We start from the raw sequence: 21,146 nt of genomic DNA, 5'->3' as shown, positions 1-21,146 counted from the left end.
AACAGTGAAGATATGATGAATAGTGATTTAGCTCTAACCACAAGCATCCTTGCAACTCTCTCCCAAATCCCCCGAAGATCAGGATATCCAAGTGACATGGGGAAAAGCAGAGAACTTTTTAGAAACACAGTCTTCTGGAGTCATTATTACTTTGCTACATCTCTTGTTTTTCATATATAACAATCTTTGTTAGAATATAATAAAATAAATTAAGCTTCTATAAAACCAGTAAGGCTTTTTAGCCCATATTAGTTCCCTTACACTACTCATCAGCCTCACCTGCACCCTCTCTTCTCTCTCTCTCGGGGTTAATTTTATAAATAATATATGGTTATAAAAATATCAGCCATAGATAATCATCAAGGGCCTACTGTATAGCACAGGGAACTCTACTCAATACTCTGTAGTAACATATATGGCAAAAGAATCTGAAAAAGAATAGATATATATATGTATAACTGAATCACTTTGCTGTACACCTGAAACTAGCATAGCATTGTAAATCAACTATACTTCAATATAAAATAAAAATTAAAAAAAATAAAAATATCAGCTGTATAAAACTGTATCACGTACAAATGTGAAAATTCCTCGTTTTCTGTCCTTCTTGAACCCACTTCCCAGAGTAACACTGTTAACTATTTGATGTGTATCTTTTCAGGCATTTTCTAGACATAAACATATGGTGCAGAGTATTTGTGAGAATTTTTTTTTCTTTTCCTTAAATTTAATAGATGTAAATCACACTGTATATATTCTTCCGTGCCTTCATTTCTCACATAACAATATATTATGGACATCTTTCCACAGTAACACGCACACACACACACACACGTCTGCCTCATTTGTAGAATCACTTTTTACTAGTCCTCCCTTCCCTGATAAATGAAGTTTCTAGTTTTTGTTTTGTTTTAGATCAACACGTTCAAGCATTAGAGGAGCTCCCTGGGTGAAAGGAATCCTGGGGCAACTTTAAGAAAATGAAGCATTGTTTTGAAATTCAAAAATGCTATTTCCTAATTTGTCCTATAGTTGGGATTTTTTTTTTATGCAAATGGTACCAGCTTTCTCAAACCAGCGTTCATTTATAATAATTCTGAGAAGGAAGTGAGTTTAAATCACTCTTTTCTGAATCAAGCTCTCAGTGATACTGGAGACTCTTCTCAGCCCAGGCCTTCCCCACCCAGGGCCCAGGGCTGGGAATCACTGCAGCTCCAACGCCCAGCTTCTCTACAGCCCGGAACATTGTCTACAGCTAACACGGAACACAGAGGTCCTCTGGGAACAAAGCTCCTTCTCCTGAGTCAGCGGGGACCTGAGGGGTGGCTGATGCTCTGGTTCCCTTGCGGCTGGACCAGAAGAGCTGCCGCTGGAGGAGGAGGAGGGGGAGGAGAAGGGGGAGGGGGAGGGGGAGGAGAAGGGGGAGGGGGAGGGGGAGGAGAAGGGGAAGGGGTAGGGGAGGAGGAGGAGATGTAGGGAGGGGGGAGGAGGAGGAAGAGAAGATGGAGGAGGAGGAAGAGGGGGAGGAGAAGAGATGGAGGGGGAGGGGGAGGAAAAGGGGGAGGAGGAGGGGGAGGGGGAGGAGATGTAGGGAGGGGGGAGGAGGAGGAAGAGAAGATGGAGGAGGAGGAGGAGGGGGAGGAGGAGAGATGGAGGAGGGGGAGGAGGAGAGATGGAGGAGGAGGAGGGGGAGGAAAAGGGGGAGGAGGAGGGGGAGGGAGAGGGAGAGGAGAAGGGGGAGGGGGAGGGGGAGGGGGAGGAGAAGGGGGAGGGGGAGGAGGAGGAAGAGAAGATGGAGGAAGAGGAGGAGGGGGAGGAGGAGAGATGGAGGAGGAGGAGGGGGAGGAAAAGGGGGAGGAGGAGGGGGAGGAGATGTAGGGAGGGGGGAGGAGGAGGAAGAGAAGATGGAGGAGGAGGAGGAGGGGGAGGAGAAGAGATGGAGGAGAAGGTGGGGGGGGAGGAGATGGAAGAGAAGGGGGAGGGGAGGGAGAAGGGGGAGAGGGGGATGGAAGAGTTGGAGGAGAAGGGGAGGTGGAGAGGGGGGAGGAGGAGGAAGGGAAGATGGAGGAGGAGGGGGAGGCAGCCCCATCTCAGGTGCAGAGCACTCTGGGGAAGCCAGAAACCAGGCCTGGTTAAGTGTGAGAATTCATCTGCTAGTAAGGAGTGAGCAAAGGTCGCTAGCTAGAGATTTTGAGGAGCATCCCATACATGAGAACCGTGGTAAGACAGCAGCGTTTACGGTAAAAGGCTATGATAAAGACGTGGCTAGGGCAGGGGTCCTCTAAATGCACACGCATCCGATCGCCCAGGGTCTCCCTGGTAAATACAGACTGCTGGGCTGCATTTCTGGTTCATCGGGTCTAGGGCTGAGCCTGAGAATCTGCATTTTGGCAAGTGTCCACGTGATGCTGACGCTGCCGGTCTAGGGACCACACTTTGACTTAGAAACCTTCGTTAGCTGATCTGCTCTGACGCCTCGAAGCCGTGTGCCATGAACCTCAGCGTTTGTTCTTTAAATGCTGAACAAAAACCAGGTCCTGTACAGCTGAAGACTTTCCTTAAAAATAAACTTCAGGCTTGTATCTAACCCAACCCAAGTGAGTACTTTATTTTCCTCAAGTTATTTTTGCTTCTTGCAAATTATTTTTTAAAGGACAAAAATGCAAAGACCATCTTTTAAAGTGCAACCCAGTTTCTGAAGGATGACTTTTGAGAAAAGTCATGTCAAACACAAAGTAAAACAAATCAAACTAGGCCCAAGATATAAACAACTTCAAAATAACTTAGAGAGGAGGAACAGAGGAAGTCAAACCAGAACCCTGTAACTCAACAGCCCACGGGTCCCCACTGAATTCACGTCCATCTAGAAAAATGCTACTTATCAGAATCTCTGAAAGTTGAAACGGGGTAAGGTGAACGCTGCCACTCTTTTTTGTTAGCAAACTTTTCATTCTTTCCTTTTATCTCTGGGGTCTATGTGTTGAATGGAAGCGTTCTAAGGAAGAAAAGGACTAGGAAGAATAAATTCCAACAGGCAGAAAGGCAGGCAAATTCTGAAAGGGGCAGAGGACCAAGTCACTGTGGAAGTGATTCTTCCCAGCTCAACCCTATCCCCAAATATGACGCCACAGCTACAGATGACCGTAGGATGGAATTAATGTCTAGTTTTAACCTTAGATGTTTAAATAAAAATAGGATTTAGACTCACCTATTGAATATCCCATAAACACTCCCCAGGAGCCAAGACATTAGCAAAGTCCTTTTCTGACTGAGTGTATTCTGATCATAATTAACAGTGACATTAGGTACCAGGCACTAGATACTGCATGTTTTACCCCTGCCCTATTGTGTGTCAGAAGAATGTCATATAACTGGGGCTCGGGACCAGGCTGCCCACTTAAAGTCTGCTTCTGCACCTGACTAGTTATATGACCTTGGGCACTCAGTCAGCATCACTGTGCCTGCTGCCCACCTGTCAGGGGGTGTTAGCAATATTACCAATTTCCCAGTGGAGTTCAGAGGACGCAAAGGATTAATTCATGTAAAACTCAGCTCAATAAAAGCGTTTATTTAATATTTATTTTTCACAACTTCTCTATGAAGTATTTATATTATCCTTAGTTGCCTCATCCGTTATCTAGTTTCATTTTCTCTAGAATAATTTAGTCTCTTAGTAATCTGATTCTTCTAGCAAATTTGCAATAAAACAGCAAAGGATGAGAAAAAGAAAAAAGTGATGGAAAAAATAGGTAAGTATGGAAAAAGTCAAATTTTAATAAAAATCATACAGTTGTGGTCTTCTGACATTCAGACCGAGAACCAAGGAGCGAGAAGAATAGAGGCTAGAAAAAAAAAATGCAGAAACAGAACTAAATGGTCGTCATTTACACCGATTCCCATTTCCAGGACTCGGTCCGACAAAGGCACCCCGGCCTTCATTTGTTTAATCTCTTAAATCACTAGCCCGGGAGGTGTCTGGCTATTGACCGCTGCTAGGCTTTTTGTTCCGTTACCCTGGGCTCTGAGAGCCTGCAGAGAACTAAGAACAAGGGCTCAGGTGGACGAGACATCTCTCTGCTACAGCTGACTTCCCACCTGGCGCTCCGGGGCCCGCCCAGCACCACGTGGAAGCTTCGTGAGATTCACAGACTTGGGGTGGGCTGAACTTCAACTTCATGGTATGCAACTGCTTTTTCTCTGCCTCTGTTTTTTTGTTATGGATCATGAAAACAGTCTGTGACAAACACACTTCATACTCCGTGAATGATCAAGCCCGAAAGGCCGTCAGGCCACTGTCATCTGAGGCTAGGGTTTCATCTCCCTCCAGCTCACTATGACGTTCAGCCTTGTGCTTTTCAGATAACTTAGAGCCGCTGGGGTGCTTCATGCCCCCTCCCTTCACCCAAAGTCTGAAAGCCCGGACCACGAGCATTCAAGCTGTAAGAGCCGTGCTTTGAGCGCTGAGAAGATGCCGAAGTAGAAGGTTACACAGCGTTCAGAATCATTCAGAAAGAATGAAGTACACAAACACAGAATTAGATATGGCTATACAATCCGAGAAAAACTGCCTTGAGAAAACCCGGTTGGAGAAATGAATAAGGATTTCCCCTGTTTCGGAAGAGGGCGCTTTCAACTGTAATACGACACACCATTTAGCAGAAGCTTTATCTTTTGAACAGAGAGAGGGAGGTTTTTATCAGATATGGCCCGTAACTGAATCTTAATCCTTAAAGGATGTTAACAAGAAGGAAAGCGACACACACAAACATCTCTGCTGACTCCGGACATCCCCACAGCAATGGACCTGTTCAGGATCCGGCTGTAAGAGGCACATCTCACAGAGGGGAATGGGGGACCCTCTCAAGATATGGATGGAAATGGTGAGTGAGAACGCTAACCACCTCCTCAACACGGGGATGTTATGCAAATGACAGTACTGTACGTATGTTCTTCTTTACCCACTGAAAACATAAAAGAAAGGAACTTTTAACCCTGCTCCACCCCAAACCCCAAACCCTTGAAAAGAAAGAACAAAAGACATCGGAATGGGAAGAAAAGGAGCAATTCTGAAAAGAAAATCATCACTGGTTCCGGTATCAGAAACGCAGACCGGCAGGGCGCTAGTCCCTGGACTCACTGGTCTGACGAGTTCCGGGGGGTTAGATGTTTGTGCTATAGACCACGTGACAGCCCCGCCCTGGACTGTCCCGAGGTGGTGGCCTACTGCTTACGCGAGCTCCCCCCTGCCTCCAGGGGCCCCCCCAGCTCAGGGAGGCTCACACTGTCCCATCACGTTCTGCGACTCAGCACCAGGAATCTGAGGCAGAAGGGGGATTTCAATTTTCTTTTTTTAACCTGAAGTCTGTTCCCTGTGTACTTCACATCTCTCTTGAGTATTTAAAACAAGTAAATGCATCTCCTACTCTTTTCACTGCTCTGTAATGATCGTGAGTAGTGCTTTTGACTGTTGGCCAACAAATCCACCACCGCCGCTGGACTCTGACACCACCTGCTGGCCATGACCTTCCGAGGGCTCTTACCTGGGGCTCCTGTGTACATGATGGAAAACACATTGATCGCGATGGTAGCGGCATAGAACACAGGAAGCGCCCGGAGGCCGTTGGGAACGGGGTCCTCCTGCGGGGTAAGGAGATAAGGGGGCAGGTCAGGACTCCAGAGGCATCTGCAGGCAGCACAGGCAAAATGACACAAGTCATCGTTCCGGGAAAGCCCTGGCCCTGCCGTGGGCTGTGTGCACCTCCAGACCTGGAGCTGGCCTGGGTTGACCCTCCTCCTACACAAGTGCTGTGGCAAAGGGCCCACGAGGTGACCAGCAGACGCGTTAACGCGCTGGGATCACATGAGGTGGCGGCAGATGTGGGGACAGAGAAGGGCTGTTGGTGAGGCCAGCTCCTGGGACTAAAGCCCTGACCCAGAACGCTCACTGTTCTAGCTACATTCACGTTGGCCCAAAAATCCACTTTCAACAAATATTTTGAGGCCTGACCCTCTGAGGATGCCCTGAGAAAGTCAAATGACTTCAACACCACAGTGTTACTACTAGATTTTATGGTACTCTGTGACATGATCCGCGTTTGCTGTGTTGAAATATATAAAGCAAGGAAATACAGGACCACGTGCTGTGACTTTCAGAATCCTTTCACGAGGTGGAGCATTTCACCTTCAACTATTAAAAGGTGAAAAGAACTGTGGGTTCTTTGTCTAAGAAAACAGCTTTTTACAACCTTAGGCTTCTGGTACAACACTTCCGAAATCTAATATTTCAGCGAGAACAGTACTGCACATGTTTTAGGCAAAGTCACACCTGGGAGAATATTTGAAATTTAGAGTTTACAGAGGAAAAATATAGAGTTTGAGGGTTCAGATCGACAGAGGATTTTGAAGCAAAAATATGAACCAAGAACTCCTCGATGCAGAACTGGCACGTAGGTGTTGCTTAAATAATTCAAACACGGGCTAATTTCTGATGACCATGTAAGACACTCTCGTACATTGGTATGAGTCTATGACCCACCCATGATAAAAGGAAAATTAGGTCTAAGCCTTGATGTGAGCTACAGAAGTCAGGATAAGTACAGACTATCTCACAGGTTCCTACCGTCAAATGCAAACGTGTGCAAATCAAGTACGTTTGCAGAACGTAAACTCATCAAGAACCCGCCTGGAATGTCTCAAGCGGCCACCAGCACTCGTCAGGAGGCCTGAGGTGAATGGAAGTGAGATGTCAGGAAAGGAAGAGCTGGGGTGGAAGGCGATTCAGCCGCACGGGAGTCCCGGCCACAGTCACAGGCAGGGCAGGTACAAAGGGATGGGCAGGAGCCTGGGATGAGGCACATCACCTCCTGATCTGCCGTGGACCTGCGACAGGAACCCAGGCTGAACTGAAAGCGAAACGCTGAGACGCTCACATGCCTACTGCCTCCGCTTCCAAAATGCTGTTTCCTGGGGGACGACGGCTGCTACAGAAAGACTCCCAACCAGTAACTTCTGAAGGCATAAAGTCTTCAGTTTGCATATTGTAACTGAATCACCTTATGTTTTCTCAAATAACCTACTCTTAAAACGCAAATGGCAGTTGTCTCATTGAGACCCGTCTCCGTTCCTCCTCCTGTCTCCCTCCCTCCCTCCCTCCTTCCTTTCCTTCCTTCCCTCCACCCATCACCTGCCCCCCATCCAAGCAGCCATCCCTCCCTCTTAACAGATATTCAACCGGCGTCTCTGAAGGGCTAAGCAGCGCTGGGTGCCGTCTACGCATGCGAAGAGACAGTCACGGTTTCTACTCTCACAGATCTTACGGTCAAATAGCGAACAGGGGGCCAAGCAGGAGATAAATCGCTGCACAACGACGCGAGTGCAATGATAAGAAGGCAGTGAGCGTGTGGGGATACAGAGGGAGGTACCCAAGAGGAGGCTGGGGCAGGAGCACCTGGGAAGTGACTCCTGGCGGGGGGCAGATGACGGGGCTGCACGGGGGGCAAGAGTGGGTGGCACCTTCCAAGATGTTACTGGGTCCTAGGACAGCTGGAGCCCCGGAGAAGGGCTGGTAACTTTGTGATCATCCAAGAGACTGAGCCCACCTAGAAGAAGAGCTACGTCTTCAAGCAAGGAGACGGCTGAAGGCAGGCGTGTCCCAATGTGCTCGGCGTGTGCTGAGCGGCCAAGGGCAAGCAGCAGGGCTTATGAAACGCTGCAACAACCCCTTGACAGGCAAATCAAAATGTAACCAAGGTTTTTTTTGTTTCTTGCCGAGAATACTGATCTCAGTAAGCTTCCGTTTTCATCTCATTTTATTTTTGATAAAAATGTACACACACACACCCCGCCCCCGTAGGTGTTATTTCCTTCTTTTTATCCTATCCTCAAGGATAGGAAGAAAACCAGTGTCTGAAGCTTCCTTTCTCCATTAAAAAACAGAAAACACCTTATATTTGGGTAAAGAAATTCTCCAGCTGTTTTTAGTGCTAGTTAATTTCAAAATCCTAACACTATCTTTCTCTATTCTGTTTACTGTTCACAAAATAATTATCTTTCCTTTTTTGAGGTGTGAGCACAGTGCCCAAGAATGCTGACCAATGAACCAAGTCATATGGCAAGACACCTCATGTCCAGTGCTGGTTCTCGGGGAGCCCCTGGGTACTCTACCCACCTCTTCCCGCCTACTTTAGAATAATGTCTAATTCCAACTTCAGGGGGCTGTGCCTTAACAATGATTCCTCTGACCCCTCTCACTATTAATTTCTATTGAGTAGAACCAAAATTAGGTCTAAAACGTAATTTAAAAAATAATAGCCTCTCTTACCTTTTTTAAGATGAACATTCTGATCAGTACAAACAGCACGCCAGACATGAAACCAGACAACAGCGGAGATATAAACCAAGAAGCAACTGAATAATTAAAAGAAAATCTAATGAATGTTACAATTCTACATAATTCAGGTCCTATTTATATAATAGCACATACATTAGTAAACATTCCTGGAATTGTTCACCTTGACTCAGAGCCCAACAAACCCACTGCCTTGGCAGGCTGACCTCCACACAGGGGTCACCGTCCTCACACACAGACCCTAGGCCACGGCACACACACCACCTCCCAGCTCCGGCCTCCGACGACGGTTCCCCTGATTCCCACTGAGCCCATATCTGCCTGCCCTTCATACAGCCCCGTCCCTGTGCCAGCTGTAAGGGCCACTGAAAAGGGGACCACCTTCCCTGTCAATTTCCAAGGCCAGCCTGGTACTGTCACCCGTAGCCTCTGGCTGCACGCTGGAAACATCTGCAGAGTTTTCAGAAACTAGTTACGTTCTGGGTCCACCCACAGAATTCTGCTTTAAAAGGTTTGGAATGGGGTCTGGGCACTGATATCTTTAAATTGCTCTCCCAGGTAATTCGAAAGTGCAGCCAGAATCAAGCACCACTGTTCTAGAAGCCTGGGACCTCGGGTGAGTTTCCTGGGAAGTCAGGTGAGTTTCCCGGGAGCTCAGGTGAGTTTCCTGGGGTCAGCAGCGTTCCCTTGCAATCTGTGTCCTGCTTGCAGGTCAGGGATCCTGAGGCCACTATGATTCGTAAAAGGATGGAGATGGGCGAGAGAGAGCGTTTTTCACAGTGGGCGTGTTGGTACTTATGGGGCTGAAAGGACTTCCCTCTTACTGAAAAAGTCAGACCCAGGAAGCAGGTGGTCAAACCTCTCCTAACAGTCCCCACGGGGCAGCCCACAACCCAGAAGGAGCACCAGGCAGACTGGGGGTCTCCTGGATGCAGTGGGGTAAGTGGCACTAGGCTCGCTTCCACGCCTCCCCAGCACCAGGAGCTCTGACTCCTGGACAAGGGTCCAGTTTTGCTCTGCCTACACACTGATTTCAATCAGATAAAGTTCTTAACGCCCTGTGAACAACAGATACTGATTTTCTAAGCTGGATAACAATGTAGCATTTGAAAAGAGCATCTGGAGTTAAAAGACTGCATAACAGTTCACAATCTCTGCTAACAGAAATTTTAAGGGAAAATGTCCATAGACCTATCCATATAGGTCTTCTAAACGTTAACATTTAAAGGAAAAAGTGTAACAGTGACTTTTAATAACATTTACTCTAGAAAATGTAAACTTTCCTTCTTATAGGTAAAAGAAAATGGCAATTACCAATCTTGACCAGCTCCATCCACTGCACACCTTTTGTACCAATTGCGACGAGGGAGAATCCAATGGTGGCCCCAACAATGCAATGAGTCCCCGAGATCGGGAGCCTCAGGAAGGATGCAATGAGCTGCCAGATGGCCGAGCCTGCAGGTTGAAGATAAAAAACAAAGACAGAAAAAAGTCAGATATACAGCGGGGTGTCTCAAACAGCCACAGAAGGAAGAAACCCAAATTCCCGCTCTCCTTCCCAATGCCTCCCTGGGGTTAATTGTCTCTGGATTGTTTCTTTCTTTTAACATCTTTATTGGAGTATAACTGCTTTACAATGGTGTGTTAGTTTCTGCTTTATAACAAAGTGAATCAGCTATACATATACATATGTCCCCATATCTCTTCCCTCTTGCGTCTCCCACCTTCCCACCCCTCTAGGTGGTCACAAACCACCGAGCTGATCTCCCTGTGCTATGTGGCTGCTTCCCACTAGCTATCTATTTCACGTTTGGTAGTGTATATATGTCCATGCCACTCTCTCACTTTGTCACAGCTTACCCTTCCCCCTCCCCATATCCTCAAGTCCATTCTCTAGTAGGTCTGTGTCTTTATTCCCGTCTTACCCCTAGGTTCTTCATGACCTTTTTTTTTTTTTCTTAGATTCCATATATATGTGTTAGCATACGGTATTTGTTTTTCTCTTTCTGACTTACTTCACTCTGTATGACAGACTCTAGGTCCATCCACCTCACTACAAAAATGGGCAGAAGACCTAAACAGACAGTTCTCCAAAGAAGATATACAGATTGCCAACAAACACATGAAAGAATGCTCAACATCATTAATCATTAGAGAGATGCAAATCAAAACAACAATGAGATATCATCTCACACCGGTCAGAATGGCCATCATCAAAAAATCTAGAAACAACAAATGCTGGAGAGGGTATGGAGAAAAGGGAACCCTCTTGCACTGTTGGTGGGAATGTAAATTGATACAGCCACTATGGAGAACAGTATGGAGGTCCCTTAAAAAACTAAAAATAGAATTACCATATGATCCAGCAATCCCACTACTGGGCATATACCCTGAGAAAACCATAATTCAAAAAGAGTCATGTACCACAATGTTCATTGCAGCACTATTTACAATAGCCAGGACATGGAAGCAACCTAAGTGTCCATCATCGGATGAATGGATAAAGAAGATGTGGCACATATATGCAATGGAATATTACTCAGCCATAAAAAGGAATGAAACTGAGTTATTTGTAGTGAGGTGGATGGACCTGGATTGTTTCTTTACAAAGCCCCGAGAGAAGCCACTAAAATAACTTTAGCCAAAGGAACATTCTTCAACACTGAAGGGATAATGCTGACTTATTCAAAGGAAAGTATTTGAAAGTATTTAAAGAAAAGCCTCGTGACGTCAGTTCCTAGTTGCCTTTGTCATGGTTAAGCGAGGCTGCTGGTGATGAGGTGGGTTCTGATGTGAAGTGTGGCCAGGACCAAGCAGGAGACTGGGGACTAACGAACATGGAGAAACAGGAAAGGCTGCGTATTGGCAAAGATTCTGCTGTAGTTACGCCGTTCGGTCACATCATGAGGAGGCTAGATACTGCCCATGTATATTAGTCGGTACGAGAGAGTATAAAATACAAACATCAAATCACGATGCTGTACACCTGAAGCCAATATAATGTCACGTCGAATATACCTCAATAAAAACAAGAGAGAGAGTGTGTGTAATCCCACATTACTTTTCGTAGTTTTGCCTCTCCTGTGAGAAGTAACTGTGATATTTAACGCCACGCTGGGCATCTACCCTCAGCCCCTGCCTGGGCGGCTGGGCCTTTTTTGGCCTGCTCCCTCCAGGCCTTCTAATTCTCAGGAGTTAAGAGGATCCCTGGGTTTGGGCTTTGTGTCCTTTTACCTCAATTTCGCCACCCTTTTCTAGGCTTCGTGTTCTTCCAGGCTACAGTTCACTTCAGATATTTTCATAAGCAGATCAAGTTTTGCAGGGAGTATTAAAAGCATGGGCTGGGGACAGGTCACTTTCGGAAACAGCTGTTGAAAAGCTCACACAGGGCTGCAGGGGACAAAGGGCCTGGCCGATAAGCAGGGCACGGCATTAATCCCAAGTGCTAACTCTGGAAATCTGGCTGCTTGGTAGCAGCATTTTTAAACAGACCCCTGGCATTTTCTCCAAAATCATCTGCGTTCCGGAGGCTCGTGAGAGGTCGTGCAGGTCCCCATTTGCAGAGCGAGGCTGACAGCTGCTCCGGGAGCGCCAGGCAGGCTGACCTTGGCGCCACAGCGGGCCGTGACCCCGGATCTGCCCCTGAAACGTGTGCTGGGAGGAGGAGGGCCAGCCTTGGGCTGCCAGACCGGTGACGGGCTTGATGGCAGCAGCCAGGCTCCCCCGCGGGCAGTTCTGCAAGCCCGGACAGCTAAGCCCTGGGCTCCTCAGGGACTTGTTGTTTTAAAAATAAAGCCAGAGTTTGGAGCGTGTTTCACACCACAGAACCAGAACTGAAAAAGCAAATATTCTTACAAAAAGTAAAATACCCTAGTAATGTTAAGAGAATGGGATAAACTCACCCACGTGAATTCAGACCATGAGGTTTTCAATCCTGAAAGCCACTCTCCTCTCTCTGGCTGACTTTATAACAGGAGGGTTTGTAAGGAAAGGTAGGGGGATGGGGCTGCCTGAGAGAGGGAGGAAGGTGGGGGTGGGCACTGGGGCGCAGGGGACAGAGGGGAGGACGGGGCCTTGCAAGGCGAGAGTGGGCCAGAGGCCCTCCTTGACCTTGGGAATTCCTGGAGGTGAATGGGATTACATTAACGTTAAGAAAAACAGTGGGAAAAAGAGAGAGATTAACCTAAGATAATGATGTCCTGCCATGAAGGAGGGGATTAAGCACAGGATGAGGCTGCCAGACAAAACCTGGGGGAAGTGGAGGTTAAGATGGGTGTCTGAGGCCACAGGCTCCTGGAGGATGAAAGAACGGCAGAGAAGACTCAGCACTTCCTGGGGTGGTTCCAGGAGACGGCTCGGTCGTGCTGTCGTGGGTATTTCCACGAAAAGATGGCGTGTTCTGAATTCTCAGTGGATTCTGGAAACCACTGGCGGTTTCATACTAAGTGGATCGACTGTTGCTTTAGGGCTGAGCTAGAGGCCCCGGAGATGCCTTGTTCAGGAAGTGTGGCTGGCGTGAACAATTTCTTCTACCCAATCAACTTAACACTACCACAACTTTACCAGCAAGCACAGAGACCCATGGGCTTGGGGTGAAGATCATAAAGAAAAAAGAGAAAAAAAAAAAAGAGACAGGGAGAGAAAAGGGACAAAGAAAGGGATGTTGACTTTAAAAGAGGAAGATTGGGAGAACTCAGACATCTGAACAGAATCATCTTGGTTTGGGCCAATCATGATTATACCACCATCTTAAAATTCCCCAGTTCCCATGTGCAAGGAACCCAATTTTAAAAGTCTAGGTAACTCTCACCAATTCCCAGCAAAATAGGCTTTGAGATCCTTCTAACCACACACCAAAAAAAAAAAAAAAAAGACACCAAAGCAAACAAAATCAAGTTACTCAAGCAAACCCCCCAAATGCTTTGGTTGACCTAAATTTTAGTGGAGCTAAGTATCCTTCATTCTTTGAGTGTAGAGGCCAAGGCCAGGGGTGGGAAAACCCAAAAACTGGACAAGTTATGCTGTCTACACGGCAAGTTAGTGGTGACGTGGCGCTCAGCCCGCAGGCCTTCCGTCCACCCAGGGCCCTGGGGCAGCCTCACAAACAAATCTCCTCAATAAGCACCACCACTCCCCAAAGGGCTCATCCAACGCAAGGAGAAACCTCTGTTAAGATTGAACTTCATCACTGTATAGCACAGGGAACTCTACTCAATACTCTGTAATGACCTATATGGGAAAAGAATCTATAAAAAGAGCGGATATATGTATATGTATAACTGACTCACTTTACTGTACACCTGAAGCTAACACAACATTGTAAATCAACTACACTCCAATTATAAAATTAAAAAAAAAAAAGATTGAACTTCATCAGTGTTTTTCTTTATTTCTCCTCTACTTTCAATATATCTTGTCCGCATCATACTGACTGGCAAAATCTTAATTTCCGCTTGATATGATTACGTCTTAGATATTGATCATGACTATTGAGGGTGAATTTGACAAACAACTGTCAAACTGTCAGGGAAACGTCAATTATACCGGACTGTGCTGAGAAGTACATGTCCAGTGAAGGTGAAAATTCAATCATTACAGTACCTGTTGTAGTAAATGATTTTTAATTCTTAAAAATAATGATGAATTAAAGTAATCATGAGCCTTACATCTTTCAAACAACATGTGCAGCTGACAAAAAGGAACTCCTCAACACATATGACCAGCTTACTGTGCTTTAGTAGTATTTCATTCTTTACTGAGGACATCCATCTTCCAATCAAAGGCCTCAACTACTCTACTTCTCAAACTAACCTGCTGTAACGAAAAGACGATGGGCCATCTTAAACCTGGCAAATGACCTGCACATTCTGGGACTTAAGAAGTGCTGGTGGTGGTAAACCCCTGGGGATCCGTGGGATATAGCCGTGTTCTTGGTCCACCAGCATCCGGCCTCCCAGTGCAGGGCTCTCCCCACAAAAGCACGTGCCCTGTTGAAAGCAGAAGGTGGCAGGACTCCCTTCTCCCCCCTCTCCCCCACTACCCGTGTAGACACGCCGTCTGCTGTGCGTCACCTCGACCTAGAGGCAAGCAGAGGAGCTAGCCTGTCAGCTGCACCTAAGGCCCCGCTGCCCAAATCTTCCAGCTCAGCGAGGGCAGCGCCCACGGTGCCGCCAGTGTGGAGTCGCCTCGGGCAGGGGAGGAACCACACGCCTGACACCACCAATAAAAGGTCCTACTGCAAACAGGTGACATACAAGTGATCTTCCAGTGGAAAACAGAACAAGCATACTAGATGGAGCTCCCAGGGGTGGAATCAGAAAATCCAAACAAACACTAACAAAAGGAAGACAAATGACAGAGAAGACCAGAATTTCTTGAAAACACAGTCACTTAAGATTCAATTGGCAACTGCTCTAAAACTTCAACGGAGAATACAAAAGTTAAGGTAATGAATACTGTTTTTGGGCAACCAAGTTTTCAAAACATTACTTCCTGACTGATGAAAAATCTATGAAAAAATAGAAATGAACCTTCAAGGTTTATAAATAAACCTAAGTAAACCTCTCAAACACATTCACTTAGACGTGTTCTTTCTTTAATAACTTTCAAACAGCTTTAAAATGACAAAGAGCTATGCTACAAATATCTTTTTCTGGACTTTATGAAAAGCACTGACTTCGCCAAAATCTATTTGAATAAGCAAGTCTGCCATACATTCAAGGAAAGAAATGGTTGCTTGATATTTGAACACTGACCAAAATCATAACTGAATTAAAACACAGAGAGCACAAATAAGATATAGTAAATGAGAAATCTGAAAAAGTATACATACATATATATATGGCTGAATCACTTTGCTCTACACCTGAAACTAACGCAACATTGTAAATCAACTGGACTTCAATTAAAAAAAAAAAAAGAACCATCAAACCAGTTTTTGAAAAGTTAAAACAAAAATCTCATTTATGGATATGCCAAATGAGAAGTGGGTCAGTGGACACATTCCCGCGGGCGGAAAGACGAGGCTACTTACCGACCATGGCACTGACCTCCCCGGCCATGAGCGTCTGCACGGTGTGGTTGTACAGGTTCACATCAATGATGCCTTTCCGGATGGTCTCTCCAACTTTGGCCCCCAGTAACACCGAGCCGGTGGTTTCAAAGATTGAAGCCAGGATGCAGGCCTGCCTCAAGGTCACCACGCCCGAGCCCACGGCGGTACCGAACGAATTGGCAACATCGTTGGCACCCACGGAAAACGCCAAGATAAAAGCTATGAAAAAACCCAAGATGACCATCCACAGATACTCATCTGTGGCCATTTTGGAAAGGGGGCTCCGGGTACTTTTCTTTTGCAGAAGTATTTGAAAGCCACCGAGCTTGAGGTTCAAACGTCGTCAGGCCGAGAGTTCTCGTAAACAATGAGTCTGCTCTGGAAAGTGCCGGATGATGCTGGAGTTGCACAAACTGCTAGCTGCTGGTTTTCAAACTACTGTCAGGACAGTTCATTGGGTTGTGTTCAGTCAGCGGTAAAACACATTCCATATTTTCCTTCCCAATCTGGGGAAGCTGTGAGGTCTCCCCCTGCAACAGGAAGAAGATAAAAGAGATCAATTACCCGGAGGAACCAGTGAAAACAGTTTGTTCTTTCAGAAAGAAATGTTTGGAAACTGCTGATGGGATCTCACGCTGGCATGTGGCAGATCTGACCATAAAGCAACGCAAGAAAGATTATAATCAGGCTAACTGCCCACCCCACCCCCAGAAAAGCTGATTCTAGAACGTCACAGCGTGAAGCTGCTTTATGATCGCAGAGTGATAGGAAGTCTTAATACGATACATTTTTATGCAATTTGAAAAATATATGTGGTCTTTATTTTAGAAAGAAAAAATTGCCTTGGATGAGCAAAAGATAAGGAAACGAGAAATTCAGAGTTACAGAGCTTTTCAAATACGTGGACCATGCCTAATTTCTCGGAGCAGGATGACCCGATGTGGCTCTGTGACACTATGGGGTGTGGCGACTGTCTACCTGGGCATTTGCGCACCCTGAGCTCAGCAGGCCTGGGTCAGACACGAAGTGACTCGGTGGGAACTGAAGGGGCTCCCGGGGGACAGGGAAGCTGGAGCGAAGCCACCCTGTCAGAGCAAGAGGCAGATCAGGTCACTACGCCCTGCTTCCCACCTCGCTCGGGGAACAGCCAGAGGCCTGACCACGGCCTGGGAGGCCCTCCCAGATCTCCGTGGGGCTCCCCCAGCAGATGTCCTTGGGGCTCCCCACCCCGATCTCCTTGGGCCCCCCGACCAGATCTCCTCGGGGCTCCCCTCACAGATCTCCTCGGGGCTCCCGGCCCCAGATATCCATGGGGCTCCCCCAGCAGATGTACTTGGGGCTCCCCCCGATCTCCTCGGGCCCCCCGACCAGATCTCCTCGGGGCTCCCCCCCCAGATCTCCTCGGGGCTCCCCACCAGATCTCCTCGGGGCTCCCCACCAGGTCTCCTCGGGGCTCCCCACCAGGTCTCCTCGGGGCTCCCCCCCAGATCTCCTCGGGACTCCCCACCAGATCTCCTCGGGGCTCCCCACCAGGTCTCCTCGGGGCTCCCCACCAGGTCTCCTTGGGGCTCCCCCCCCAGATCTCCTCGGGCCCCCCGACCAGATCTCCTTGGGGCTCCTCCCAGATCTCCTCGGGGCTCCCCACCAGGTCTCCTCGGGGCTCCCCCCCAGATCTCCTCGGGGATCCCCACCAGATCTCCTCGGGGCTCCCCACCAGATCTCCTCGGGGCTCCCCACCAGATCTCCTCGGGGCTCCCCACCAGGTCTCCTCGGGGCTCCCCATCAGGTCTCCTTGGGGCTCCCCACCAGATCTCCTCGGGGCTCCCCCCCCCCAGATCTCCTCGGGGCTCCCCACCAGATCTCCTCAGGCCCCCAACCAGATCTCCTCAGGCCTCCCCCCCGCCCCCCGCCCGGGCTCACTGACCTCAGCTCCTGCCCACCCCCTCCCCTCACTGGCTCGCTCACCTCAGGGCCTTTGTACCTCCTGGTCCCTCTGCCAGAAACAGCCTCTCTGATGGCTGCACAGCTCACCACCTGCTCCAAGTCCCCCTCTGCCCAGATGTCACCAGAGCAGCCCTCCCTGACCCCCCCATGCCATTATCCCTTCCTCTCACCTGACCGTTTGTCTTTTCCACTGACCACCTCATTCATTCATTCACTCACTCACTCCTGTCCGGCCCCTCATGGGACGCAAGGACTTTGCTGTGTCTCCAGCACACAGACTAGCGCCTGGCACGGGGTAAGCCCTAATCAAGTTGTTGAATAAGTGAAGAAAGAAGCTATTAAACAAATGAAATAACTCTTTCATAGGCTTCCTCCTGGGATGAAGATGTGACATCACAAAATTAATACATATGTGAAGTAAAAATGTCACTAAAAGCCTCGGAACGGTGGTGTTCTATTATTATATAGTCCAAGTACCACGTCTGTGTAGTTCCTTTGAGTGGTTCTAGGCATCGGGAATGGTGCCCATAAATGCTTACTGAACTGAATAAAATAGGCTCATACACCACGTCATACACAACATAATGATCAATCAACATTAAGGTTATTTAGAGGAAAAAAAGCAGGACATAAAATTTAAGTACCTGTGATTGTGGCAATGTTAAAAGGCATATAAAAGACCAAAAGGTAATCAATAAAATTGTAACAGTGGTTGAGTTTAAGAAGCAGTGTCAGAGATCATTTTTTCCTTTCCAAAAACTGTATACCATGGTGACGTGCTTTTCAAATTAAAATAATACATAAAAAACAAATCAATAGGGCTTCCCTGGTGGCGCAGTGGTTGAGAGTCTGCCTGCCAATGCAGGGGACACGGGTTTGAGCCCTGGCCTGGGAGGATCCCACATGCCGCGGAGCGGCTGGGTCCGTGAGCCACAATTACTGAGCCTGCGCGTCTGGAGCCTGTGGTCCGCAACAAGAGAGGCCGCGATAGTGAGAGGCCCGCGCACCGCGATGAAGAGTGGCCTCCGCTTGCCGCAACTGGAGAAAGCCCTCGCGCAGAAACGAAGACCCAACACAGCCATAAATAAATAAAAATAAATAAAAATTAAAAAAAAAACCCAAAAAACAAATCAATAAAATTATATTGAGAACCATCTTTTTAAAAAATATAATTCAGTAAAATGTGGTGAGTACACGTGCTGGGAGGGCAGGGTAGGCAATGCTACAAGGCACACGATGAAATAAAAACTGTGCCCTGACCACCTTCTCATTTCCTAAGCTTTGTAGTCCTGGAGATTCTGGGCCCAACGGAGACACAGGAAAAGACCGCTCTAAAGGCAACAGACAACGTTCTATAAACGAAAATACAAAATTAAGCCATTCTGGACCAATATTATCTATCTTACAATATAAAAGAGTTCTAGATGAAAGCTCATCTGTCAGGTTAGGTGGCCCAGAGGGCCAACAAGGACAATACTCAACAGATATCTACTGCATGCCCCCGCGTGCCCGTCACGAGGAAGATGCTGAGCGACGACGGACGGGGTCCTGCACGTGCGGCGCTCCCATCCAGGGAGGGAAACAGATGCTCATCGACAAACACACGTCAGACCATCAGCTGCAGCCGATGCTACGGAGGCAGGAGGCTCTCACTGCACGTGCAGCATCACGAGCGCACGGATGGCGGCAAGGCCTGCTCTGTGCGGGCAAGAGAGGGTGCCCTGCCATCTAAGGACGGGGCGTCAACCCGCGACTGGGGGAGGCGTTCAGGCGGTTCCCAGCTGGGAAGGAGCGGGATGAGGGGAGGGGACCGGTGGCAGCCGGGGTGAGGGGCCCACGACGGAAGCTGAGCTGGACCATATTAAAGACTGTGGTCACCGACTAACAACAGGGGGCGCTAAAAGGGTGCTGACATGCTCAAACCCTCCTTCTGGGAGGCCCCCTGGCCACAGTGGGAAGAGGGGACACGATGGAGGCCAGCGTGGACGTGGGGAGACTGCCTACGAGGCCCCTGCATGGCGCAGACGGGGTGTCCTGGGCCCGGGGCAGGGGTGGTGACAGCGGAAGAGAAGTAACGCAGAGAAGCCAACCGTGGCGTTGGCTTGTCAATGGCGGTGGAGGGAGGAGAGCTGGCGCCTACCTGTGGAGCTGGGCTGAAAAGTCACTGAGCAGGGTGTGTTTTCCCTTCTGCACTGTACTTGGTTTTGTTTGTCGGTGGCAGGATGGTGTCTGAGCACAGTTCGTGGCTGGACACGGCACACACAGGGGCGAAGGCAGCTCAGCAGCGATGCCCTCAGCCCAGCTTTGCTTGGAGTGAGGCTTTTCATTGTCTTTATGGTCCCCCTGGCACCATTTCAGAGCAGGGATTCCCTCTCCTACTTAGATGACCTTAGATAACTTATTTCCACAACTGTGTCTATGTTTTCTCCTTCACACTCAAACCCTCAGCCAACCAGCTTAAGTCCAAAAGCAGCTGGTTGAGGAGAAATGCTTGCCCCTTTTCTGAGACCAGATGATTTCTATCTTGCATGATATTTACCCGGCCAGTTTCTTATTGCAAGTACCAACACCCTGACTTTCTCCACTGATTTTTATCAAATGTGAGCAAAATACAGAGCTTAAATAACCACACAATCTGCTCTATGGAAAAAGATAGCAACACCGCTGAAACCAAGCCCTCGGCGGGCCAGAGGACCACTGTGCAGGAGGCCACAGTGGGAGTTTGCCAAGAACAGGGCCCAAATTCAGAGCGGCTGAGGCCCGACCAGGATGCCGTCGGGGAGTGCTGGTGTCTGAAAGTAGGATTTTGAAGGGAGGTGATCACATCAGTGGGGAAATCTGACTTATTCAATAAATGATGCTGGGACAACGTGCTAGCTGCTAACTATCTGGAAGGAAGAAAAAAGTGAGATCCCTACCTCACACCAAGTTAAAGATTTAAACGTAAAAATTGAAACCTGAAGAAAATGAGAACACAGGTAAATATTTACTTAACATTGGGACGGGGAAGCCTAGACATGACATTGAAGGCGGTTAATGGAAAGAATCAACACATGTGAGTTCCCGGGAATCCTGCAGCTGGAGACAAAGGAGTGTGAGGTGTGGAAGCATCACCTGGAAATGCCTCTTCTCGTCCTCAGCAGTGGTTCTCAACAAGGGGCAGTGCTGTTTGGAACCTCCAGCAGATGCCTTGTTCCTTCTAACTCTCCTAGGAGGGCTTTTCTGAAAAAGGTCAGGACGAGGTGGGAGGAGGTTGGAACAAGCTTCCTCTTTCCGTCTCCTTCCCCGAGTGTGAAAGCCCCTAAATGGCCGGGATTCACAGGACTGAAGGTTACGAGATAGTCGTCAATTTTCAGATGCCATCAACCTCCTGCACTGGAGGAACAGAGCCCTTCAACTGTTTGACTTACTGCAGGAGGTACTGAGGGTTTCATAAGCTGTGTCCGAAAAGCGTCCTGTTCACAAGATCCTGTCTTTCCTCAGTGCCTTCTGAATAAGCTGCTCAGCTCGGCTCTCCTGCCCTCGTGTCTGGGCCTTCGGCTCTGAATGAGCCCTCCTCAGGGCTCCTGAGTTGAGGCTTATAGATTCTCTTCTTCCACGAGCATCCGCCTCAACTCTCCCTTACACCCTCTTCTCCACCCTAGAAACCGGAATGTTAAAAGGAAGGGTGAAAACAAACGTTCTCAGGATATTTCTAGTCACGTTTGTACGCTGTTTAAAAACAGCAATGTTTCTGAGTTGTAGCACTTAATAGACATTTGAGCACAGAGGAGCTTGGGTGGGAGGGTCCTGCTCTGAAAT

General features: G+C 48.1%; 1 protein-coding gene across 8 annotated transcripts in view; it reads right to left on the bottom strand.

Annotated features, from left to right (window-relative positions):
- SLC20A2 (solute carrier family 20 member 2) overlaps positions 1-21,146 on the bottom strand; it is a 107,197-nt gene that overhangs the window by 34,360 nt on the left and 51,691 nt on the right. For all 8 annotated transcript variants that reach the window (XM_082444335.1, XM_082444337.1, XM_082444332.1 and 5 more), the window contains 4 exons: positions 15,381-15,931; positions 9,662-9,802; positions 8,321-8,406; positions 5,541-5,637 (listed from right to left, as the gene is read on the bottom strand). In XM_082444335.1, coding sequence (XP_082300461.1) covers positions 5,541-5,637; positions 8,321-8,406; positions 9,662-9,802; positions 15,381-15,669 — 613 coding nt within the window. In that variant the 5' untranslated portion in view covers positions 15,670-15,931. The remainder of the gene's footprint in view (positions 1-5,540; positions 5,638-8,320; positions 8,407-9,661; positions 9,803-15,380; positions 15,932-21,146) is intronic.

Source organism: Balaenoptera physalus (assembly GCF_965194825.1).
Source record: "Balaenoptera physalus genome assembly, chromosome: 21".
NCBI classification, from domain to species: Eukaryota; Metazoa; Chordata; class Mammalia; order Artiodactyla; family Balaenopteridae; genus Balaenoptera; species Balaenoptera physalus.
This window is presented reverse-complemented; position numbering and strand designations above follow the sequence as displayed.